This window comes from Cydia splendana, chromosome 23 (genome assembly GCF_910591565.1).
Source record: "Cydia splendana chromosome 23, ilCydSple1.2, whole genome shotgun sequence".
In the NCBI taxonomy this organism is placed as follows: Eukaryota; Metazoa; Arthropoda; class Insecta; order Lepidoptera; family Tortricidae; genus Cydia; species Cydia splendana.
Window position 1 is genome coordinate 8,804,963 of NC_085982.1, and position 27,445 is coordinate 8,832,407.

The 27,445-nt window shown below is 38.2% G+C and overlaps 2 protein-coding genes across 4 annotated transcripts in view; both read right to left on the reverse strand.

Moving 5' to 3' along the window:
- Positions 1-27,445, reverse strand: part of LOC134801822 (heterogeneous nuclear ribonucleoprotein L) — a 722,115-nt gene that overhangs the window by 315,670 nt on the left and 379,000 nt on the right. The gene's annotated exons all lie outside the window — the stretch shown is intronic.
- On the reverse strand, positions 126-1,144 carry LOC134801719 (vacuolar protein sorting-associated protein 16 homolog). Its single transcript, XM_063774317.1, has 3 exons — positions 973-1,144; positions 528-674; positions 126-179 (listed from the first exon to the last, which is right to left on the reverse strand). Exons 1-3 carry the CDS (start codon positions 1,141-1,143, stop codon positions 126-128), a joined length of 372 nt encoding a protein of 123 aa, XP_063630387.1. The 5' UTR covers position 1,144.

Here is a 27,445-nt window from a genome sequence, read left to right on the forward strand (position 1 = left end):
CCTAAAAACAAGTTGAACATAAAAAGAAATGTTATATTACACTTTTTATTTTAATAAATATAACAAATTGAACAACTTACGTGGCAGATCTGGTACGGGCCTGACTTTGGGCTTGGAGATGTTGCTCAGCGGTTGGTGTTAGAGCCAGTCCTATTTGAGAACAGCTGTGCTTTGCTGACCTGTTCACAAACAGTATAAACAATATATTAGGGAATATAGTAGTAGAGTAGGGGAGGAAAAATGCATCGGCACATATAATACGAGTATAACTGTGCATTATATAAGTACCATTCATTCTTGTACATTCTTAGTTAAGTAAAGAGTAATAAAATCGAGTCATTTTATTTTATATAGTTATTTCTACATAAACACAGTAGTCCATTTAGGTAAATTCAGTGTGTTTAGCTAAGTATTTTTTTTTGTTCATAGAAATATCTAATTCAAATTAAAGTTGTAAAGGCCAGCCACACTTACCCCACACCTACACATAAATATATCCTTATGTATAAGTAGAATATGATAGGTACCTTAGTGTCCCTAATTTCTTGCCCCATATTGAATGTCTTCTGGTAGGCGCCAAACATGTCATAAACGAGCACATCTCCGCTCTCCTGCACACACAGCAGCTGCTCCCCGTCCGACCAGCCCATGTGGACCAGGACTCCGCTGTTCCACTGCAAATATCACAGATGATGGTATGTTTCAAACTACAAAGCCTGGGTCAAATCCTGGTAAAGGCATTTTTCATGCTAATTGAAAATAATATGCTAATTGATTCAGATGTTTAAGCGTGAAGACAGACAGACTGAGAGTAGGTACCTCTTTAGCATTTCTAATATTATTTAGGGATTAAGAATCAGGGATATAAGAATACAGAGGTTAACAGGACACTTGAAAATGTGTGGTTAACAACATTTTTAACTTACTGTTAACAAGATTTTTAAAAGGGAATTAAGATATTAAAGAAATTACCAAAATCTTTGATATAACATTCCCTACACAGTTGTAAATTGTTATGACAGGTTTGGCAGTGGTTGCAATCCTGCCAAACTGCTTCCGGTCCCGCACCACAGCAATAGGCACTCTGTACAGGGCTCCACTGATGATCATGTTGTCTAGGCCCTCATCCATGGACCAGTTCATGTTGTAAATTTCTAAACGCCTGTAAAATATTACTTAAAGAATTTAAATTGTAACAAAAAATAAAAAAATGGTATCAGTCATATAAAATACATTTGTAGTTATTTTTTATATGTTTCACTATTCTTCTCTTTCCGAATAGACTCTAAGCTAAATTTCATTTCTAAAATGGCACCTATGGGATGGTGCTAAGGATATGGCAGTACTCCCTTTCTAATAGTATATTCCCTTTCTAATATATACTTATAGTAAGTGTATGGTGACAAGAAAGATGCCAGCTCAGTTGAGACTTTTTACAATTTAATCATTTCTAACAATGTTTATGCTAATTGTTAATAGCAAGGTATCAACCAAACAAGGTAGATAACCACCTGTCTGCTTATTATATTTTGGGCACCTGCTGCATTAGTATAATTTTATTAATTCAGTGTTTTTAAGTATGAAAAATTATGAAGATATAATCTAGAATGATTCCTATCCATCCGCTTTTACATACAAAACGCTCACGCCCCGCCCGGAAAACGCGCCTGTGTGACGAAGCCTTTAATCAGTCAGTTTTTTAGGGTTCCGTACCCAAAGGGTAAAAAACGGGACTCTGTTACTAAGACTTCGCTGTCCGTCCGTCTGTCACCAGGCTATATCTCATGAACCGCGATAGCTAGACAGTTGAAATTTTCACAAATGATGTATCTCAGTCGCCGCTATAACAACAAATACTAAAAATAAAATAAAATAAATATTTAAGGGATTTTTTTTGATGGTGCGGAACCCTCCGTGCGCGAGTCCGACTCGCATTTGGCCGGTTTTTAATCATTTGCAAATTTGCAAACCACATTTCACGTCAAAATGGCCGCGACACATTATTCCCCAGACAAGCCTACCATTTAAACTTTTAAATGGATAATAGATTTGACGAACATCTTTAATGAAAATGAATGATTTTAGTATAGAACAAAATTAAATAATTATTCTGCTAACAACTATTATTTTAATTTAATTACCTATCACCAACCCATACCTATATATGTTCAGGCAATTACATATCATCAACTAGGTACACAAACAAATAACTGAAATAACACAGTAATTACCTGTTGCTAACCGCCTCTCGATGGGATGGAAGCCGGCTCCAAAGGTGGTCAGGGGCAGAGCCCCCGCTCTTGTTGATGCTTCAATTTAATGTTCCGAGGTTCCTGGCACTTAATACACAGACACAGAATCGTCACAGATAGTCTTTTCACAATTAAACAATTTTTAATACACCGCCATAGCAAAAACGTGCCGACGCTCGTTTGTTTTCTCTCGCGACTGGTATCAGTGGTTTGACCGTGGGGTGGGCAGTGTTGCCAACTCGGAATTTGAAAAAATACCAGACATGTCTAGATTCTAGATTATGCCAGAAATATGCTAGATGATTTTAAAATGTGCTAAAAAAATGCTAAAACTTTATATAGGTAATTAAAAAATGTAGTTATCTGCCTCTTTAAGAGTGATAGAGAGGCAGACAACGAAATTTCGATTTTAGTGTTTCTCGGTAGGCCCTTTGACTCGACCTGGGGGTAGGCTACCGCGAACAATTTCTATCGTTCGATCGTCTATTTGCCTCTCTATCGCTCTTGCGTATTATTCTAGCAAAAGAAAGGCAAATACACCGGGCCTGAGCGCTTTCCAATCCCCAATCCCACGACTCATGGGTGGGATACGATTTATTCTAATCCGCTAGATTTGACGTGAAATGCGTTATGTTGGCAACACTCGCCAAGGACACGCTTTCTAATAACGCATCTTAATTTAAGTACGCCAGCGAGTAAAAATACGTACCTTGACGTACCTACACCAAGACCAACCGCAAAACGCGTTCGACGTATTGCCTGTCTGTCGCACTTGTAAATTCGTACGTAAGTGTGACAGGGAGGCAACACATCGAACGTGGTTCACGGTGCGAAAATAGAAAGATATAGTTCGTACATTTTATATTTCGCGTAACAGATTTTTAATTATCTTTAGATGGTTAAGGTTTGGACAGGACAATTTAGATTCATTGTTTAGTTATTTTAATCATAGAATGACTGAATTGTATAGTCCTGGGAGAATATTAATTTATCGATTGACGAATCCATGATTTTATCGAGAGGCCGCAGTGGGATTAGGCAATATAATTATATGTCACCGTAAAATTGTAAACACTCGTCAGTCGTCAGTTTATAATATCGCTAGTTAAATTATAAACGGACGGTAGGGAGATTACAATCTAACCTAACCTAACCTACGTTAGATTACAAACTAACGGGTTCACAATCCTACGGTGTCATATCCAAGGAAAACGCCACAAATGAGGTTGGCCGGTCAAAGTATTTAGCAGATGGCGCCAGCATAGCTTGCCCTGTAGGGAATGCAATAACCGGCCGAACTTCATAACCGGTTTCGGTTACGGTTATGCCCGAAAAATAACCGAATATCGGTTAGAATCGGTTACGGTTATTTTCAACAAAAAATGATAAATTTACAATGAAGTCATTAAAAAATTACGAATATAAAGGTACAGTATTAGGGAATGTGAGTATAAGTCTTCGTTTTTAATAAAACACACAAAATACTGTAAAAGTAAAATATGACCTTGGACGTGATACAATATTCAATACAAATATTTCATAAATAAGGTAAAGGGCCCCAAGTTCGTGTTAGTACGTTGTTTCGTTAGTTTTGTTTGTGGCGCAAATAATAAGGAATTCAAATATTTTTTATTCAAATTATACATATGTAAAAAATCTGTATTATTTAATCTCTTCAATAAAATAATAAACAATATTTTAGTGATTAAACTGAGAGTAATACGACGGTCGAAACTGTCAGAAGGCCGCGAACAGCTGTGTTGTATGCGTGCACTTTTTTTAGGCGTAAGGTGCGTGCTCTCACTTGTTAAGCTTATAGGAAGGAAAAGCTAAACCCATTCGAATAAAAGTTTTTGGGAGTGTTTCTGTGGGTTCCTTAGTAATTGATTTGATAAGAAAAAAGACTGAATATATGCCTAGAAATACCTTAAAATTGCAATAAATCGACTCACGAAATAGCGGTCATTTTAATTTTCGTGTGTCTCCTATTTCGTGCCACTAACGAATCAAGGATTTTCTAGATACATTATGAGTGCTTGTTTTTAAATATAACATCGAAGAAAATTAAAAAAATAAATTAGAAAACAATTAATGTTTTTCATCAAGTTTCGTTTGAGCGAAATTCGGTATACGTTTTTTTCACTAGAATTCTCATAAAACGAGTTTGAATGTGACCCGAGTTAAAAATTTTAAGGTATATTCCACGTATATTCTCATATTAACTACTAGCACAATTTTATTTATAATTCAATTTATTTGATTTATTTTTGTCTATGTTTATATTTAACGTATAAGATAGTAAATTTTTTTTGTAAATAATTATTATTTGTTTCTCCGTTTTAAAACTCTCGGGTCTTTCGAGCCCGGTAATTTACAAAGGCGTGCGTGGGGATATGGATCCAACACGTAGAGGCCGTTTGGAGAAATTTGATGTCATGTAGAACGCCTGCTGGAACCCATTCACGGGTACATCAATAGATACCCGTGAACCGGTTTCAGTTTAATTATTATTATTATATATTTTTAATTTTTTTAATTTATATAGTTCGGCTTTTAATCAAGTATTAAAGTACCCATATGGTTTACAAAGTCTTAATTCAACCATTAAACTCGACGAGTACAAAAAACTTTAAGCTAGCTCTCAATTTAACATTATTTTAAAATATTACTTTTAATTTGACCTTACAATTACTCGTAAGTAGGTAAGACCGTTAAATATTTAAAATGATTATCAGCAAATTATCACCAATTACTCTAAGAATACTTTATTCCGAAACAGGGGACACGAATTCACGAACTTAGGAGCTGACCTAAATTTGTATCACGAAATGGGAGCCAAATAAGAGGTCCACGAAAAAATTCGAAACAAAGAACTAATATAACTTACTCAAAAGCTTTCAAGGTATTGATATGCTTAGTAATATTTAAAAAAATATACAAACTCTCAAGAGCCTTAACCTGCCGAAACAGGGGCGCTTTACCTTAAAGGAAGTAAATTTGGTATATTTTCATTATTAAAGTACACGAATGACAAAAAATATAGTCACAGGCGTCACAACCAAAAAAGGCAGGATTTTGTAGTCATTAGATGATAAAAACATAAAATTTAAGTCATAAATAGTCTTTCCACTTGCAAACACAAATCCCATTCTTATCGAACCTAATATATATGCTGCCTCCTTTGCCCAATTTTTTCACCGAGATCGCAACGTTCCGGTAACATTAGTTTTTTTTGCCATTAGAAATTTTGCGAGCCCGACATATTTACTCATCATGGCACTGCCTACGTATTTTACGTAGCTTGCGTGCTAGCATCAGGTGACTGGGTCCTTACGTACTGGCATGGGCTACGTAAGATACGTAGCTGCTACATGTATAACAGTAGACTGCACACGTATAATGAATATGCATATTTACTAATCATGGCACTGTCTACGTATTTTACGTAGCTTGCGTGCTAGCATCAGGTGACTGGGTCCTTACGTACTGGCATGGGCTACGTAAGATACGTAGCTGCTACATGTATAACAGTAGACCGCACACGTATAATGAATCGGCATATTTACTCATCATGGCACTGCCTACGTATTTTACGTAGCTTGCGTGCTAGCATCAGGTGACTGGGTCCTTACGTACTGGCATGGGCTACGTAAGATACGTAGCTGCTACATGTATAACAGTAGACCGCACACGTATAATGAATCGGCATATTTACTCATCATGGCACTGTCTACCTATTTTACGTAGCTTGCGTGCTTGCATCAGGTGACTGGGTCCTTACGTACTGGCATGAGCTACGTAAGATAAGTAGCTGCTACATGTATAACAGTAGACTGCACACGTATAATGAATATGCATATTTACTAATCATGGCACTGTCTACGTATTTTACGTAGCTTGCGTGCTAGCATCAGGTGACTGGGTCCTTACGTACTGGCATGGGCTACGTAAGATACGTAGCTGCTACATGTATAACAGTAGACCGCACACGTATAATGAATCGGCATATTCACTCATCATGGCACTGTCTACGTATTTTACGTAGCTTGCGTGCTAGCATCAGGTGACTGGGTCCTTACGTACTGGCATGAACTACGTAAGATACGTAGCTGCTACATGTATAACAGTAGACTGCACACGTATAATGAATCGGCATATTCACTCATCATGGCACTGTCTACGTATTTTACGTAGCTTGCATGCTAGCATCAGGTGACTGGGTCCTTACGTACTGGCATGAACTACGTAAGATACGTAGCTGCTACATGTATAACAGTAGACTGCACACGTATAATGAATCGGTATATTCACTCATCATGGCACTGTCTACGTATTTTACGTAGCTTGCGTGTTAGCGTCAGGTGACTGGTCCTTACGTACTGGCATGGGCTACGTAAGATACGTAGCTGCTACATGTATAACAGCAGACCGCACACGTATAATGAATATGCATATTTACTCATCATGGCACTGCCTACGTATTTTACGTAGCTTGCGTGCTAGCATCAGGTGACTGGGTCCTTACGTACTGGCATGGGCTACGTAAGATACGTAGCTGCTACATGTATAACAGTAGACCGCACACGTATAATGAATCGGCATATTTACTCATCATGGCACTGTCTACGTATTATACGTAGCTTGCGTGTTAGCGTCAGGTGACTGGTCCTTACGTACTGGCATGGGCTACGTAAGATACGTAGCTGTTACATGTATAACAGTAGACCGCACACGTATAATGAATATGCATATTTACTCATCATGGCACTATCTACGTATTTTACGTAGCTTGCGTGCTAGCATCAAAAGCATGGATTAATCGGTTTTTAGAAGAGTATTCTAGACTGTGGTCTCAAAGTAACACCCGAAACGAAAAAGAGACAAAAATATGTGTAACTTTCCCCGTAATTAACTATAGCCAAACATGTTTTGCCAAAGAAAGGCTATGATGTGAATCTATTCAAATGTGTAGTAATTATTGTTTTAGCGTCTGCTTTAATCGTATGTTTTAAAGTTTGAAGTTGTGTAGCACCCGAAACGTCCGCCTGTCTGTCCCCGGCTTTTCTCCGTGGTGGTTAGTGCTAGAAAGCTGAAATTGGGCATGGATACATAAATCAATCATGGCGACAAAGTAGTAAAACAAAAATGAAAAAAAAAATTTTTTTAGGGTAGCTCCTGTACAACATATTTTTTATTTATTTTCGCCTTTAATCCTGTGATGTGGGGTGTCGTTGGATAGATTTCTCAAAATGAATAGGTGTCACCATCAACCATTTTTTGATTAAGGGAATATTTTCAGAAATATTCGCATTGAAAGAAAAATAATTATGATATCTACGAGAAACACTTTTTGTTGTTAAGACTAATGTATTTTATAATAATTCAGCATTTAATACTTATGTTTTTAATCGAATTTATTAAAAAGACAATATTTTCAATAAAATGGCCGTGATTTCGTATAAATCTGTCTTAATTTCGTACTCGTAACACCCGAAACGAACCATGAGTAACACCCGAAACAGGTAATTTATTATATTAAAATTAAATAAAAAGTGATACTAAGTGTTACTTTAGTGTTTCAGTAGACTATAAGGACTATTATTACTTGACATAAATAAAACTGGAGGTTACTTGAGAAAATTCGCTAATTTATGCATTTTGGTACTGATGGTCAGAAGTTATAGGCCAATTCGCGTAACACCCGAAACAGCTACTTTTTAGTGAGTCTCTCGTTATTGCTCTTATACTTTAAATTATGTGTGTTCAGGAAAAGAAAATATTATCAAAGTAGTAGATAAATCAATAGTTTAACCTCCTAGTTCCTGTTACAATATCGAATAAAACCTTATTTTATGAGTTCAAGTGTAACACCCGAAACGGTGGAATGACCCATTTACTGGTATACTCTTGGGTCGTCCCATTAGTTTTTTGTCAAGTTCTTAAATTAGTCCCATTCTGCTTTCGTCACCCATTCTACATTCATCAAGTTCATCGGTGGTCTTTTTCATATTTGGTTATACTTGGTTCTTTGCCTTTTTCTTATTTCGGCTTATTCCGGTATTCGTCATCATCTTCTTTGGGCATGTTCGATGTTAGTCAATTTCTTTTTAGGGTTCCGTACCCAAAGGGTAAAACGGGACCCTATTACTAAGACTTCGCTGTCCGTCCGTCCGTCCGTCCGTCCGTCCGTCCGTCCGTCCGTCCGTCCGTCCGTCCGTCCGTCCGTCCGTCTGTCACCAGGCTGTATCTCACGAACCGTGATAGCTAGACAGTTGAAATTTTCACAGATGATGTATTTCTGTTGCCGCTATAACAACAAATACTAAAAACAGAATAAAATAAAGATTTAAATGGGGCTCCCATACAACAAACGTGATTTTTGACCAAAGTTAAGCAACGTCGGGAGTGGTCAGTACTTGGATGGGTGACCGTTTTTTTTTTGCTTTTTTTTGTTTTTTTTTTTATATGGTACGGAACCCTTCGTGCGCGAGTCCGACTCGCACTTGCCCGATTTTATTTTAGTCTCATTCGTTATTCGTAATATCGTCTTTGGTCTTATTCTAATTTCGTATTTTTATTATTTAGGATCTTTTGAAATTTGGACATATTCTCTATTTGTCACGTTAAATATTCGTCCCGTTCGATATTCGTCCCATTCGATATTCGTCCCATTTACTATTTGTCTTGTTTTTTGTTTTGATTCCATAAACAATAATCCTTATACTTAAATATTAATTAAATGTATCCTAAACAATACACATGTAGGGCAGATTAATCCAAAACGGGGACACGGGACTTACTACGTCGTGCCGTGCCTGGTCTTAGACCAGGGCACAGTAGTATGGCTACTTAGATAGTTTCAGACTGATTAAAGCTTTGGTAACTGCTGTCAACCTTCTTCAGGGCGACTTCTATGACGCTCACGGGAGGGAAGGGATGATGAAATTGATAACCACACTGGGAAAAAGACAATCAACAAATATGGCCAAAGATGACAAAGACTACCAGCGAAAGTGACGAATGAAGAATATGACAGAATACAGAATAAGACAAATTAAGAACTTGTCAATAACCGAATGGGACCAATATCGAACGTGTCGAAGAAAAATGACGAATAATTAATGAGACTGAATACGAGGTAGACTAACATCGAACATGCCCAAACAAGATAATGAAGAATACCGGAATAGGTCGGAATAAGAAAAAGGCAAACAACAAATATGACCAAAGATGAGAAAGCCCACCGACAAAAGTGACGAATGTAGAATGGGTGACGAAAGCAGAATAGGACTAATTTAAGAACTTGGCAAAAACCTAATGGGACGACCCAAGACGATACCCATTTACTTATCATGGCACTGTCTAAGTATTTTACGTAGCTTGCGTACTAGCATCAGGTGACTGGCTCCTTACGTGCTAGTATGGGCTACGTAAGAAACGTAGCTGCTACATGTATAACAGTAGACTGCACACGTATAATGAATATGCATATTTACTAATCATGGCACTGTCTACGTATTATACGTAGCTTGCGTGCTAGCGTCAGGTGACTGGGTCCTTACGTACTGGCATGGGCTACATAAGATACGCAGCTGCTACATGTATAACAGTAGACCGCAGACGTATAATGAATATGCATATTTACTAATCATGGCACTGTCTACGTATTATACGTAGCTTGCGTGCTAGCATCAGGTGACTGGGTCCTTACGTACTGGCATGAGCTACGTAAGATAAGTAGCTGCTACATGTATAACAGTAGACTGCACACGTATAATGAATATGCATATTCACTCATCATGGCACTGTCTACGTATTTTACGTAGCTTGCGTGCTAGCATCAGGTGACTGGGTCCTTACGTACTGGCATGGGCTACGTAACATACGTAGCTGCTACATGTATAACAGTAGACCGCACACTTATAATGAATCGGTATATTTACTCATCATGGCACTGTCTACGTATTTTACGTAACTTGCGTGCTGGCGTCAGGTGTCTAGGTTCTTACGTACTGGCATGGGCTACGTAAGATAGGCAGCTGCTACATGTATAACAGTAGACCGCACACGTATAATGAATCGGCATATTCACTCATCATGGCACTGTCTACGTATTATACGTAGCTTGCGTGCTAGCATCAGGTGACTGGGTCCTTACATACTGGCATGAGCTACGTAAGATACGTAGCTGCTACATGTATGACAGTAGACCTCACACGTATAATGAATCGGTATATTTACTCATCATGGCACTGTCTACGTATTTTACGTAATTTGCGTGCTGGCGTCAGGTATCTAGGTCCTTACGTACTGGCATGGGCTACGTAAGATAGGTAGCTGCTACATGTATAACAGTAGACCGCACACGTATAGTGAATCGGCATATTCACTCATCATGGCACTGTCTACGTATTTTACGTAGCTTGCGTGCTAGCATCAGGTGACTGGGTCCTTACATACTGGCATGGGCTACGTAACATACGTAGCTGCTACATGTATAACAGTAGACCGCACACGTATAATGACTCGGCATATTCACTCATCATGGCACTGTCTACGTATTTTACGTAGCTTTCGTGCTAGCATCAGGTGACTGGGTCCTTACGTACTGGCATGGGCTACGTAACATACGTAGCTGCTACATGTATAACAGTAGACCGCACACGTATAATGAATATGCATATTTACTCATCATGGCACTGTTTACGTATTTTACGTAGCTTGCGTGCTAGCATCAGGTGACTGGGTCCTTACGTACTGGCATGGGCTACGTAAGACACGTAGCTGCTACATGTTTAACAGTAGACCGCACACGTATAATGAATCGGCATATTTACTCATCATGGCACTGTCTACGTATTTTACGTAGCTTGCGTGCTTGCATCAGGGGACTGGGTCCTTACGTACTGGCATGAGCTACGTAAGATAAGTAGCTGCTACATGTATAACAGTAGACTGCACACGTATAATGAATATGCATATTTACTAATCATGGCACTGTCTACGTATTTTACGTAGCTTGCGTGCTAGCATCAGGTGACTGGGTCTTTACGTACTGGCATGGGCTACGTAAGATACGTAGCTGCTACATGTATAACAGTAGACCGCACACGTATAATGAATCGGCATATTCACTCATCATGGCACTGTCTACGTATTTTACGTAGCTTGCGTGCTAGCATCAGGTGACTGGGTCCTTACGTACTGGCATGAGCTACGTAAGATACGTAGCTGCTACATGTATAACAGTAGACTGCACACGTATAATGAATATGCATATTTACTCATCATGGCACTGTCTACGTATTTTACGTAGCTTGCGTGCTAGCATCAGGTGACTGGGTCCTTACGTACTGGCATGGGCTACATAAGATACGCAGCTGCTACATGTATAACAGTAGACCGCAGACGTATAATGAATCGGCATATTCACTCATCATGGCACTGTCTACGTATTTTACGTAGCTTGCGTGCTAGCATCAGGTGACTGGGTCCTTACGTACTGGCATGAGCTACGTAAGATACGTAGCTGCTACATGTATAACAGTAGACTGCACACGTATAATGAATATGCATATTTACTCATCATGGCACTGTCTACGTATTTTACGTAGCTTGCGTGCTAGCATCAGGTGACTGGGTCCTTACGTACTGGCATGGGCTACATAAGATACGCAGCTGCTACATGTATAAGAGTAGACCGCAGACGTATAATGAATATGCATATTTACTAATCATGGCACTGTCTACGTATTATACGTAGCTTGCGTGCTAGCATCAGGTGACTGGGTCCTTACGTACTGGCATGGGCTACGTAAGGTACGTAGCTGCTACATGTATAACAGTAGACCGCACACGTATAATGAATCGGCATATTCACTCATCATGGCACTGTCTACGTATTTTACGTAGCTTGCGTGCTAGCATCAGGTGACTGGGTCCTTACGTACTGGCATGAGCTACGTAAGATACGTAGCTGCTACATGTATAACAGTAGACTGCACACGTATAATGAATATGCATATTTACTCATCATGGCACTGTCTACGTATTTTACGTAGCTTGCGTGCTAGCATCAGGTGACTGGGTCCTTACATACTGGCATGGGCTACGTTAGATACGTAGCTGCTACATGTATAACAGTAGACCGCACACGTATAATGAATCGGCATATTCACTCATTATGGCACTGTCTACATATTTTATGTAGCTTGCGTGCTAGCATCAGGTGACTGGGTCCTTACGTACTGGCATGGGCTACGTAACATACGTAGCTGCTACATGTATAACAGTAGACTGCACACGTATAATGAATATGCATATTTACTCATCATGGCACTGTCTACGTATTTTACGTAGCTTGCGTGCTAGCATCAGGTGACTGGGTCCTTACATACTGGCATGGGCTACGTTAGATACGTAGCTGCTACATGTATAACAGTAGACCGCACACGTATAATGAATATGCATATTTACTCATCATGGCACTGTCTACGTATTTTACTTAGCTTGCGTGCTAGCATCAGGTGACTGGGTCCTTACGTACTGGCATGGGCTACGTAACATACGTAGCTGCTACATGTATAACAGTAGACCGCACACGTATAATAAATCGGCATATGTACTCATCATGGCTCTGTCTACGTATATTACGTAGCTTGCGTGCTAGCATCCGGTGACTGGGTCCTTATGTAATGGCATGGGCTACGTAACATACGTAGCTGCTACATGTATAACAGTAGACCGCACACGTGTAATGAATATGCATATTTAGTCATCATGGCACTGTCTACGTATTTTACGTAGCTTGCGTGCTAGAATCAGGTGACTGGGTCCTTACGTACTGGCATGGGCTACGTAAGATACGTAGCTGCTACATGTATAACAGTAGACTGCACACGTATAATGAATCGGTATATTTACTCATCATGGCACTGTCTACGTATTTTACGTAGATTGCGTGCTAGCGTCATGTAACTGGGTCCTTACGTACTGGCATGGGCTACGTAAGACATGTAGCTGCTACATATATAACAGTACACCGCACACGTATAATGAATATGCATATTTACTGATCATGGCACTGTCTACGTATTTTACGTAGCTTGCGTGCTAGCATTAGGTGACTGGGTCCTTACGTACTGGCATGGGCTACGTAAGATACGTAGCTGCTACATGTATAACAGTAGACCGCACACGTATAATGAATCTGTATATTTACTCATCATGGCACTGTCTACGTATTTTACGTAGCTTGCGAGCTAGCGTCAGGTGACTGGGTCCTTACGTACTGGCATGGGCTACGTAAGATACGTAGCTGCTACATGTATAACAGTAGACCGCACACGTATAATGAATCGGCATTTTTACTCATCATGGGACTGTATAGTAGGTCGTATTTGTATTACAACTCTCGTAACTCGCCTACGTATTCGTAAAGATACGGATATCGTGTAAGTAAAGCCTTTAAATAAGTAGGAGGTGTACGTTTAAACAACTCGATATGATAACCAACACATGTATGAATAAAGATGTTTTCTACTTATGTTCATGTTCTGTTGAAAACTACTTATTATAAAGGTATAAGCTACTTATAAGTAGGAGGTTGAACTGGATAATGTACCCGAATATGTATGGGTAATGGTGGCAGCTACTTACATTCAAGTTCCTTAAACAACTACGTATTGTACGGGTATAACATACTTATTACGTAGGCGCTGACATTATAATACGTACAATATTGCAATGCCCGTACCACAGTACACTAAGAACAGTAGTGAATCTAAGGCCGCTCGGCAGGTTATTTGCCTACTCTTGCGTTGGCACTTAGGGTTGTCACTTTTATTTTTAGTTAAATATTATTTGCATATTATGAGTAGCACTACGTTTCTATTTATTATAATATAATGAAATGTTCTATCAATTCATAAATGAAGTATAAATAAAACTCTTTTTAAATATTAACATTAGGAAATGGCAGTTATTAAAAAAATTATAAATTCGATACAGAAAAAAATCCTCCGGTTTCTGCATGTTCGGAACGCTTTATTGTTAGCGGTTAAAGTAAAGTAAATTCTCATCCTTACGTATAAATTTAGTAAAAAGGTTTTAGGGAAGCATGGGCAAGTAGGTATTATGAAGAATGACAAGTCCGGGTTTGAGGAGTCGTTATTGAGACACTATATTTTTTTTCTACTGTACGACTGTAATTTTTGAATTAAGATTTCTTATACCAAACTGCAAATGGGTATTTTTAATGTACGGGCTCCCAACTCAACTATAATATTCATTTCGATACAGTTTAGTCAACTATAATGAAAATGACCAATTACAGCTCTTCGCGGTCAAGAGGGCGAAACAAAACCATAGCTCAAATTAATTATTAATTTTAGGTTGTAATAGTAGAAACAATTGGGTAATAAATCAGAAACGCGCATGTGACACCCTTAATATAGCAACATCCATAGACTACGAAAACCACTTAGTGTTGCTTGTTAGTCTCCATAGGCTACGGTGGCCAAAATCGGGAAAACAACTGTCTAAAAATTGAATTTAGCGCGGAGCAAGTACCAGGGCCTCATGAGTTACGAGAAGGTGTCATTGACCAACCAACGCGGCGGCCGGGGCGCGTACCAGTATTATGAAGATATCGCGGCTGCTCCCGTATCTTAGCTGTATACCAGGGGTCACCAATTAGTTTCTTCAGGGGTCCGATTTTTTAAAATAATGTGACCATCGGGGTCCGTTTCTACTTGAGTTTATTAAATATGTATTAACATTATATAGGTCGGCGGTCCGCATCCGTACCGCGGTCCGCCATTTGGTGACCCCTGCTGTATACTTTTGGTTTGGTTTAATTGTTTGTATGATTCTACTAGTTTAAAGTATTATTTTTGTTGATTCGTAGAAAAAGTATTGTATACAATATTATAGTGATATAATCAAGCTTTTCAATCTAGTACCTTACTTATACTATTGCCTCTGTTCATAGTCATGATCAAAAAAATTAAGGCGTACCGTCAGAGCAGACAAATGCGAGCGGGCGGGTAGCGTACTCGAATGCGCGCGATCACAGTCGCGGTCGCGGTACGACCCACACTGCCGCCACCGTATTCCCCCGTATATTATGCTAATGTGTGCGTGGCAGCGCGTGCGTACACGGCGCCCGGCGCGCACGCACACATTCAAGCCGGCAGCGGCACATTTCTATGAAGATTCACTACTGTTCTTATACTGTGCCCGTACGCAACATTGTGTATCTCCTAAACGCGTAAGTAGCTTGCACCATTAAGCAGTATGCGGCAGCTGTATTAAGTATGCTGCACCCGTAGTAAGTAGCAAATTGCAAGCTACTTACAATTTTTAGCTTCATAAGTAGCAAATTTTTCTCAGTGTAGTTGCGAAAAGTTTAAATTTCCGCTCTCGCCCACTCTGCACGATAACGCCGGACGCGCAGGAAATTAAATCAGTTTTATATTAAATCGGGACAAAAATCGATTAGACTTTAGTAGGTCACATATCGGGCTTTTTTTTAATCAATTTTAAAGTCTGCCGTGGAAAAAAAATGACGCTTGTAGTACGCCAGTGTTAGAACGATAGATCTTATAAAATTATACCGTTAGCACAGAATTAAAAAAAAAAAACATACCGAACGGAACAGCCCCTTCTGCGGCGGTAAATTGACCACAGCTTGACAGTTTCAGTTCGATTAGCAACGCAATGCCGGTGTATGGTCTCTCTCTCTCTCTTCTCCTGACCGATTTCGGCCACAGCGACTGCATTATATGCCTAGGAGAGGGAACTGCCGGCCTAGCCAAGGTGATAATCGCTATCGCTTCGACAACGAAACGCTTTGTGTCTCTCTATCACTCTTCCTTATTAATGCGACAGTGACAGTTGCGTTTCGATCGCTACGGAGCGTAAGCGATTGGTATCATGGCTACGCGGCCTGGTCCGCCCGCTCGTGTACTCATGTGGCTGCAGTATCCAACCTTCGTCTGCGGTGCTCGTCCACACCGAGAGTATGTCAGGACTCCGTCAACGTCAACATAGGTTAAGAGCGTTTCCACATTGTCCTTAGATCATCTCGATTACTGTAAGGTACGTAGCTAAACTTAGCCTACTCCGCCTGAGTACCCCCTTGTCATTATTGCAGTTTTGAAATTGGAACCTTCTTGTATTCCATTTTAATTCAAAATTCGATTTGGATTAAATCCTTTATAAAGGCCTCAGGGACTCAGGAGGTTAAAAACGCTAATTGATAGCTAAGGCTAATTTGTTGGTATGAAACGAACTCATATATTACATTTTACTTCCTTCCGACATCCGATATCGGATCGGACAATGTGAAAACCCTGTGAAATCGGAATTGGGCTCCATTTGTAGTAAGGAAAAACTCACAACTCACAGTGAAGACAAAACATTTATTGAATTGTTTAGCCCAAAGCATAGAGAAATATAGTAAGAATAGAGTGCTCACTCCACTTTTGGTACTAAAACGGCTATTATTTTCGCAGTCGACATCTAGCATCGAGTAGCGGAATTATCAGTACTGCTACATGATACTAGAATTCTCTGGTTTCACGGCTCACGAAATTTGTATTGAACAACAATTTACAACTAATATTAAAAGCAGAAGGAGATGTAAATAGATTTCCGGTTAATCCAGTTATAGTATTAGGTAAAAATTGTTGAGCATAGACTTTTCGGTCGTTGCAACATCTATTGTCAAGTAGCAGTACTGATAATTTCGCTACTCGATGCTAGATGTCGACTACGAAAACAATAGTCATTTTGGTACTAAAATTGATGTATGGAGTGAGCACTCTACGTATTTTTTCTCTATGATTTGTAGTAAGGAAAAACTCACAACTCACAGTGAAGACAAAACATTTCTTGAATTGTTTAGCCGAAAGTAATAACTCAGACGACAGTCGACGTCAAAAATATGTTTACACTTTTGCACCTTACTCCTTTGTGATAAGGCAAAAAGTGTAAACATATCTTTGACGTCGACTGTACAAACAGCAACAGTCTTAACTGTCCATTGGTGGACCTTATGCCGTTTGTAATAACGTTTACGAACTGTCAGTTAGGTGTAGACGAGGGTACGATGACAACGTCGTGACACGTCGCATACCGCTGTCTCTTAAACAAGGATTATAAAGGCCGTAGACTGATATAGAACAATCACGACGACTATTTGGAGTATTTGGAGCAAACTGGGCCTTATTTATTAGTCAGTGACTGCGACTGTGTGATCTTAGCGTCCACACAAAAATCCATGCAAAAATATGATAGTCACGAATTTCATCACTACACCTTACTAAACAAAGTCCTCACGGCGTCTGTCTGTTTGTGTGTTTGTATGTTCGCGATAAACTCAAAAGGGTCAATTTTTGAAGAGGGTGTTTTTTCGACATTTAAATGGCAATTTTTTATTTTTGGAAATCTGATTTATAATCATCGTTTTAGGAAGGGTTCTTATTTTCTTAACAACAACAAAAAATACTGTACGAGGCACCACTCTACTTTTTATAGTTAGTTAGATATGGACGTATAAATATCGACATTTGTATGGCACTATTTAGTCATTTGTAAGGCGCTCGATCCAAAAACTACTGAACTGATTTTCATGAGGTTTTCATCTATCAATAGAGTGATTCTTGAGGAAGGTTTAATTTAAGTGTATAATTTTTTTAGGTTTTGGGAAACCCGTGCGAAGCCGGTGCGAGTCACTAGTATATGATATAGTAGAAATAAAACCTCCACCTTTTTATGATATAGAAGGCATGCGAGAAGACAAATCGCCCGATGGTAAGCATTTCTATGTATATAAGTATGTATTTATCTATATAAGTATGTATATCGTCGCCTAGCACCCATAGTACAAGCTTTGCTTAGTTTGGGGCTAGGTTGATCTGTGTAAGATGTCCCCAATATTTATTTTATTTATTTATTTAATTACGGTTGCCCATGGACACCTGGAACATCTGAAATGCAAGTGCGTTGCCGGCCTTAAGTTAGCAGTACGCTCTTTTCTTAAAGGGACCCACAGATTACCTACCAGTTCGCCGGACCATATCAGCCTGTCAGCTATTCGGATCTGTCAACATTTTCGTTTAACTTACAGGCTGATATCGTCCGGCGAACTGGTAATCAGTGGGCCCCTTTATAAAGGGATTTATCCACAGATTACCTAATAGTTCGCCGGACGATATCAGCCTGTCAGTGGTTCAGAGCTGTCAAATTTTTCGTTTAACTGACAGGCTGATATCGTCCGGCGAACTGGTAATCAGTGGGCCCCTTTATTAAAGGTTTAATGGTCGTATCGGTACGGAAATACCGTAGGCGACAGTTCATTTCACAGTTTAAATAGCAAATCGCAAAAAAAAAATTCGCATAAATAGCTATGCGAGGCAGCAAGTTTGTGAAGTTACACGCACCTTTACCTTATAAGTACATGATGATCTTTATGACAATGTCAATTGTCAGAATATACATACATACATACATACAGAACAACGAGGCCCATTGTATCTGTTTCCGTTTGTCTTGCGTTGACATTGAAATATAATTTAATTCAAATATTTGAAGAGTTTTCACATAACCCATAAAACATTCTTCCAAAAGAAATATATGTATTCCCTCGCAAAGCGGACAAATTTATAAGACTTCGCGATTCTTTCGGTAAACAAAGATCAAAGCGAGCTGCCTAAATGGCTCGCAAAACATCGAAACATTACAAATACAAGACACAAATCAAGCACAAGTTGACATTATATTTGAATAATATTAGAAAATCGAGCACTAATTCAATCGATGCAACCAGGACATCAAGACCCTTCTTTATCTACCCAGTAAAACATGATTAGCTAAATATTAGGGATCATTTCAAAATGGCTGGCTGCAGTCCAACTGACGGGCGCGTCGGTTGTTAAGCCTGTCATTGAATATTGGTCGTAGTGTGTTTGTAATAAAGTCGTAAATCAATCGTCGCGCGTCATCCGGAAGAGTTATTGGTATTTGATAGCTCCGTGTGGCGTATTCAAACTGGCGAGAATAGGAATGCCGAAGCGCGAAGCTTGGAATAAAAAGAGCTTATGTGACGTTAAAACGTATACTTATAGGACGTATTTGATTATAAACAGAAGCAGGGAAATTTAATGTGGTTGCGGTTTTAAGTAGTTTAAACGAATGACATAATGAGCTATGTATGTACAGGATCGTACGGATGTAAGAACAAGATTTATATTGCGAAAATGATTTGTAACCATTTTGTATCATAGTACTTACTCATTGTATCATAGTATTTTTGGGATTATAAAGGAGCCACCCCACGTTTCCTGACACATTAGCTGTACCACACATAATTTTATTTTTGTAACAATAATATCATCATCATCATCATCAATATTTAAGAGCTATGCTCTTGGCGGTGGAGTAATCGTCACTCTTCTCTTTGCTGGACCAGCCTTTGAACTCCCTCGTACGACACGACAGAAACTGTATCTTTTATTTGGCTGAGATATGTGAGCCTGGGCCTTCCTCTGCGTCTTTTCCCCCTCAATCTTGCCCTCCAGGATGTTTAAAAAGAATCTGTCGTGCCGTATCAGATGGCCAACCATCTTGTCCCTTCTATTAGCTACAATAATATAGCACTTTCTAATTCAGATGGTGTGCTGCAGACCGTAAAAAATGGAGACCTTTTATCACAAAATAGTTCATAGAGGAGGACCTTCAGTGAAGAACTGAACTACAAATAACTTTAACCTTGACTTTCCTTACCTATACTCTGTATCTTTAGGTATTATAAATAAAATTATAAATAAAAGTAAACAAAATCTACCCTCAAATGGCTCCTTAAGCCAGTTGAGAGAACATGAAAACATTACATGATCAAATAATGTAGGTTAAAGTCAGGCCGTTCAGTGACTGATCCAGGCGGTATTGTATTTGGTTGGTTAACCAATAAATGTTATAATTATAACTACCCGAAAATGTACAAATTGTTTGTTTACTTTTATTTAAATACCTAAAGATACAGACTTATAAACCGATCATCATCATCATCATCATCATCATTCTAGCGCCCACTGCTGAGCATAGGCCTCTCTTCGACCACCGAACCATATAGGAACCGATGCTTCCTATATACACGTGTCCACCATAACCAAGATTAAATATTCAGCCAAAGACGCGGAAAAATCACTCTCATCTCGTTCCTCAACATAAGTCTATAAATATGTTAATGCTTTCGCCAAGTGAATCAAACTCGAACCGAGCCTTTGAATAGCAATGACCGTTATTTACCGCCTATCTACCCGCAAAACGATCTGTACTGAGGTCTATAGTCTGTAGTATCTTTATATTTAAATAAAAGTAAACAAACAATTTGTACAATTTTCGGGTAGTTATAACATTTATTGGTTAACCAACCCAATACATAACCGCCTGGATCAGTCACTGAACGACCTGACTTTAACCTACATTATTTGATCGTGTAATGTTTTCATCTACCCTCAACTGGCTTAAGGAGCCATTTGAGGGTAGATTTTGTTTACTTTTATTTAAGTAGTAGTAGTAGTAGTAGTAGTAAAACACTTTATTGTACAAAAATCAAAACAAAACAGGAAAAATAACATTAGTCATTAGTACAAAGGCGAACTTAAAAGACCAGAACTTTAAATACCTAAAGATACAGAGTATCGTGTAGATTGACCCCTATTTTTGAAACAACATTGTATGATCAGAGGTCATAGCTATACTCGTATTATCGTTGTGAATATGAATTGGAACAGCTGCATGGTGTAAAAAAATTAAAATGTATACATTTTATTTGCGCAGGTATTACAGATACAGAGTTTAAGTTCACTTTCTATATTTTTACAATAGCTGTGTATAGTCAAGTGTAAAAATATGTGTGCACTCATCATACTCATGTCAGGGAATTAAGAACTATGGGACATATTTTTGAGTAACTTGTATGTACCAGGGATGTAGCAGACGCAGATTTTTTGACATCCGCGGATGGAGGTTTGTATACGTTCTATTACTTACCCGGGCAAGTTACTGTTTATTAAATATAACGCACCTATATTCTTGCTCAAATACTAAACCTTTCGTTTTTTTTTTAATAAAAATTACTTAACATGTAATATTTGACGTTTTTTAAGTACATAACCTCACAAGCCTTTAAATATCCGCATCCGCATCCGCGGATGTCAAAAAATCTGCATCCGCAACATCCCTGGTGCATACAAGTTACTCAAAAATATGTCCCATAGTTCTTAATTCCCTGACATGAGTATGATGAGTGCGTACATATTTTTACACTTGACTATACACAGCAATTGTAAAAATGGGTAAGTAATAGAACGTATACAAACCCAATAATATATTGCTCAGATTATATAAATTCAATTAGTATAATTTTGAATGGCATAACGTGCAATAAGTATAACGTGCGATACGTATAACAATGAATTCTATAATTTTATAATGTATAATGAACTTTACATATAATATGGTTTATGATAAGTATAAAAAGGTATAACGTTGAAATAATATAATATGCAAAACAAATACCACGCAATAAACCTAACCTTTTATTTTTCTGGGGGGTCACAGTTCTAACCTAACTTAACCTACTTTTCTGGTAGCAGTTTCTTTCTCTGAGGGGTCACAGTTCTAACCTAACCTAACCTACTTTTCTGGTAGCAGTTTCTTTCTCTGAGGGGTCACAGTTCTAACCTAACCTAACCTATTTTCTGGTAGCAGTTTCTTTTTCTGGGGAGTCACAGTTCTAACCTAACCTACTTTTCAGGTAGCAGTTTCTTTTTCTGGGGAGTCACAGTTCTACCCTAACCTAACCTACTTTTCTGGTAGCGGTTTCTTTTTCTGGGGAGTCACAGTTCTAACCTAACCTAACCTACTTTTCTGGTAGCAGTTTTTTTTTTCTGGGGAGTCACAGTCCTAACTTAACCTACTTTTCTGACAGTAATTAGTTTCGATGACCTATGAAATACTGAGCTATCCAAATAATATTACTGATGTTTTGTTCAGATACTTATATGAGATGTTATTCATTATTTTAATTTATATGCATAATGAATGTTATATTAATTGTAATTAGTTTATTTGTATGTTATACCAAACAGCGGTATGTATATTGTATGTTATATTATTTTTATGTTATACTAATTGAAAGTATAGATTTAGTGCATTATACATAAGATTAGTATACGTTTTGAACGTTTGTAAACTGAAATTATACCAAAAGTTCGTATTCATTATGATACGCAGCCTCCTGTACCGACTTGTTCGACATCCGCATCCGCATAAGATCCGCATCGATTTTATGCGGATGCGGATGCGGATGTTGAAAATAATGCGCATGTTCCGCGGATGCGGATGCGAATATTCGCAACATCCCTGGTATGCACACTTGCCTGTGCCTAATGTAAGCATTGTTGCGTCGGTTGAATTACTTATGTAGTTCTATTCTCAAAATAATTAATTTACTGCCTTAGTTACTATTTATGTAGAAAAACATGAGGTTATTTCGAGCATGAAATACCCTAATATACAGCCTTGGGGTCGCGACCCGCAGAAAACAAAACAGATTAAGGCAAGGTCGGGTAAAACAAACATAGTTTATTTTTCTCAGGGCTAGACAAACAGTATGAGGATTCCATACAAGTGATAGTCTTACCCCGGTGATAGTCTTACCCCACCTTACAAAAATTTGAGGGCAAGAGAGTAGCATCATGAAAAATATTGAAAATAAATAAATAAATATTATAGCGACATTCTTGCACAAATTGACTAAGTCCCAAGGTAAGCTCAAAAAAGCTTGTGTTGTGGGTACTCAGACAAAGATACACATATATAATATACAAATACTTAAATACATAGAAAACATCCATGACTCAGGAACAAATATCTGTGACCCAGGAAAACACTGCCTTAATACGTATTTCATTTCATTAATTTTGTTGTTCTTCTTTGTATTCGATCGCACACTCCCATAAAATACATATTCAATGACAAAAACCCCATTTCACAACCGAAGCCTTGTAAGTACATGTCGGAGCTTCCCCTCTTACATCATATCCAGTGCATCAAGTAGGAGTATCGATTCGATTCTATTTCTGTCGTGTTTAGAGCCGCCGGCTCCTTGCGATCGAATAAACTGTTGCACAAATAAACTAGTTCTGAAATACATTGTACGGTTGTGATAAAAGTTTCATACGGTTATTTGCAGTTAGATTAGAGAGTTTACTGGAGAACTATGGGACTGGCTGCGCTTAGAGAAATGTTATTTCTTTCAACCAAGCCAATTATTCTCGGTGGAGTTTATACAGAGGTACAAAATAGCGAAATATCGCCTTACCCGAATCTGGTAAGATTGAAGATCACCTCATTCCGGGCGGAATAAACACGAAAACCAAATTTATAATTTTCGTTGAGTTACAAATCTTTGCTGTCGTATCAATTGATCACACAATGCTTGACTTAGGTTTATTGACCTGAGATTCCAAGGCGCCGGGAAATAAAGAAAAGACTATATGTATATACATACTTATAGCAAATAAACTATTTGACTTTGACTTACAAAAAGGTTTTATAAAACGTTTATCTGTGGTTGTGCAAGCGAAGCCAAAAAAAATCAAAATGCGGACTCGCGAAGTCTGAAGCTCACGGAACTGTGATGTGATTATTTCTAGCACTTTGCTTTTTCTGAAAGGTTTCTACAATCGCCTGCGTTCCAGGTGTTCCAGTTAAGAAAAAATTGCCTTAATCCTTACTACCTACCTGCTACCTGCAAGGCGTTCAAACGAGTATCGCCCTAAAGGGTGGAATACCAACGGTGAACGTGGTGAACATACATATGGTGAAACACCTAACTGATATAAATGTTCCGTGCTCTTTTTTGCAATAATAAAATGGTTTGTATAAATAATAATAATATGTAATACATATTACGGGTATAGGTAATGTAATCCCCAGCCCCCAACGTCACCGGCAGCACGCTGCCGCTACATATATACGCACAGTTCCGTGAGCTTCAGACTTCGCGAGTCCGCATTTTGATTTTTTTTGGCTTCGCTCGCACAACCACAGTTAAACGTTTTATAAAACCTTTTTGTAAGTCAAAGTCAAATAGTTTATTTGCTATAAGTATACAAGTATACATGCAAATACACAATAAAACAGTATTTACATTTAAAATAAGTTTACATAAAATTATTATTTCCAAAAAAAAGGTATTTATTATATCCGCACTTCATCAGCCAAAGTCTCTTTTTTACAAAAGATTTTTTTAGATAAGAAGTATTTATTTGTGTTACAATCTGGCATCGTTCACGATCAATCCCCACTTACCATTACCGCACTCAGTCCGATTGCCTCAAAACTCTACAGTATTGGTCCGTCCGTCTATCATGGAAACATCGAGCAATTAGCGAACTGCAGTTAATATCTCCACGGGCCGCATTACGACCGAAGAGGATTGATAGTTCACGTTCATGAACTTGTTCGTTAAGGACTGCACTGTATTTAACTGCATTAATACCTTACCTAACCGAGTATGAAATAATCAACATGTTCATTCTTCATTGTAAGGGGCCCACGGATTACCAGTTATATATATCGTCCGGCGAACTGGTAATCTGGTCGGCGCCTTAGTTGTTCGGAGCTGTAAAATTTTGCGTTTAACTGACAGGCCGATATCGTCCGGCGGACTGGTAATCAGTGGGCCCCTTTAGGCTTAGGATCGTAGACTGCCACAATGCACTGATCATCTCAAAAAGTTGTTTCTATTATACAGCTGCTGCGTTAAGTTTGGGAATCCGTACCAGTCACAAAAAAAACCGACAAATTAAAAAAATATATACCTATTATGGGTCAACTTTCTGCGTCAACAATTACGATGTGACGGTACGAGACGTGACCATGCACGATATAAATCACTAAAAAAATATTATAGAATCATAAACCGCAGTAATTTTTGGCAACAAATTTCTATTTATTAAATAGAAAGAAATACATGCAGGCGAGTTACGTCACTGTATTACATAGAAATCTCCATGGCGTCTAACGTTTTGACATTTCAAATAATTCTAAAATTTGACACATATTCCCTAGCGACGGAAACGGTCGCCTGGACTATTAACACTAAACAGCGGAGCGCATACAAAGAATATGCACAAGACAAAGTGCAAATCGTGCAAATAAATTAGCAGCACCCCAGAGCTTTCAGACGACGGCAGCATCAGTGCACGCTTCAAAATGATGGTACTGTGACGTGACGCATACACTGGCGGACACTGATGATATTATTTTTCGAAATTATTTTTCAATTAAGATACTTAATGGAGCTTTTGCGGATTAATTTTAGGTCACTTTTTATTGTATCTTTATACTATGTTGTAGTTCATTACCAATAAATTTTAGAGACTAAGAAAAAAAAAGATAATGGATTTCGAGCATTGGCATCGAGAGGAAAAATCATGTAGGTATTTAATTTAGCGTAAAACTGGTACACATGTAGGTATATTTATAAAATATGCATATTTAAAACAAGCAGTGCTGAATTTAGCTATCAAAAATTAAAGACACTGATGTTGTTTATAGCAAAAACGAGCACTTCAAAAACTGTTACATTTTTATTTTCTGAAAAACTGTTATTTTATTACAAAAATTGTTACATTTGTTAAATTTAAAATTTACTCTTAAAAATTCACTTAAATTGTTTTTAGAGACGTAATTATTTTGAATCAAAGTCTTTCTCCTAAAACATAATTTGAAAAACATCTGAAGAGCGACACTATTTTGCCCACTTAACTGAAATAAACCTTACGAACTAACAGTTAAAGTCGTAATTCAAAGTAAACTTTCTCAGTTTATCTTTAAGTCCCTATACGACCTCTGACATCCCTTGCGCCTACATAAACACCGCTCGGGGAGTGCTCCGTCTTTATTTAGAGAAACACAAATCAAGGCAAGATTGTATTTATGCGAATTACGTGTTACGTGTGATGCTGCGCGTAAATAACCATTGCGGGTGACAAATGGATGGTATATCATGATTTTAGACGTGAAACGTTGTAAACGTGTACTGCAAATGACATACGTAGTACAGTATGTATGTACCTAACACAATGGAACGCGAAAAAATTGATGATAATCTCCTCACGCTTTGTTGGCTCGAGAAACCTATTATTGCAGATGACTTTATGCCAAAGAATAGCGTAGATTTGATTTTTTGTAAATTTTGTTTGGGTGTAAATATCATTTCTTCTAAATTTAAAATACAAAGTTATTTATACCAGATAAATGCATATAATCGAAGTAAAGTCAATGTGGGAAAGACCGGCATATAAAATTTATTCCAGAAAAGAGATAAGGCAAGAACTCTTGTTTTTATATAAGTATGTCCCTCAGGCATTGTCAGAAAGGAAGAGCTTCACTGATTCTGCTCTATTACCGACCTTCTGTAAGTAGAGTATGTGTACAAACGCAAGGGTTAAAACCGTCGAAAGAGCTTGTAGACGGTCTTCCCTTATAACCGGTTTCCCCCAAATAACATGCATTTATTTGGCACACAAAAAAAAACATAGAGTTTGTACTTTGCAGACGGTAATAAAACTGTTAACTTCACGACAATAGTGCGAACTTGCTAAGTTAGTCACAATGTTATGGCTTTCGTATACACATATAAAATTTCTACATTAAAAATACAAAGCCAAAAACAATTTGGCACCACATACCTATTACTATCCACAATTAAAACATGAAAACAACCCACTCACATCGGCCAACACTGTACAACAAAACTAAACTGTAATGGCGTACACTGGCGAGCTTATCTGCTCCCCTCCATTAGGTCGATTGGTACACTTTTGTTTGCAACGCAGTGTACCGGCTGAATTGTAGCCGTGCATTGTTTTCTATGGCAGATGTAAGAAACAGCAGTGGAAAATGCGGTTTAGACTTATTTTCTAATTTAGATCTTAAGATTTAGACTTTAAGGTCTAAATTGGGTTGCGGTGCTAATGGAATTAAATGTATCTGGTAGCACATAAAGGGGGAATTATGTGTTAGATTGGCTGAAGCCAGAAGGCTAGTAGGAATGAGGGTTAAAGCTATTGTTATCATGGAAAAGGATCGCAGCAAACAGAAAAATATCG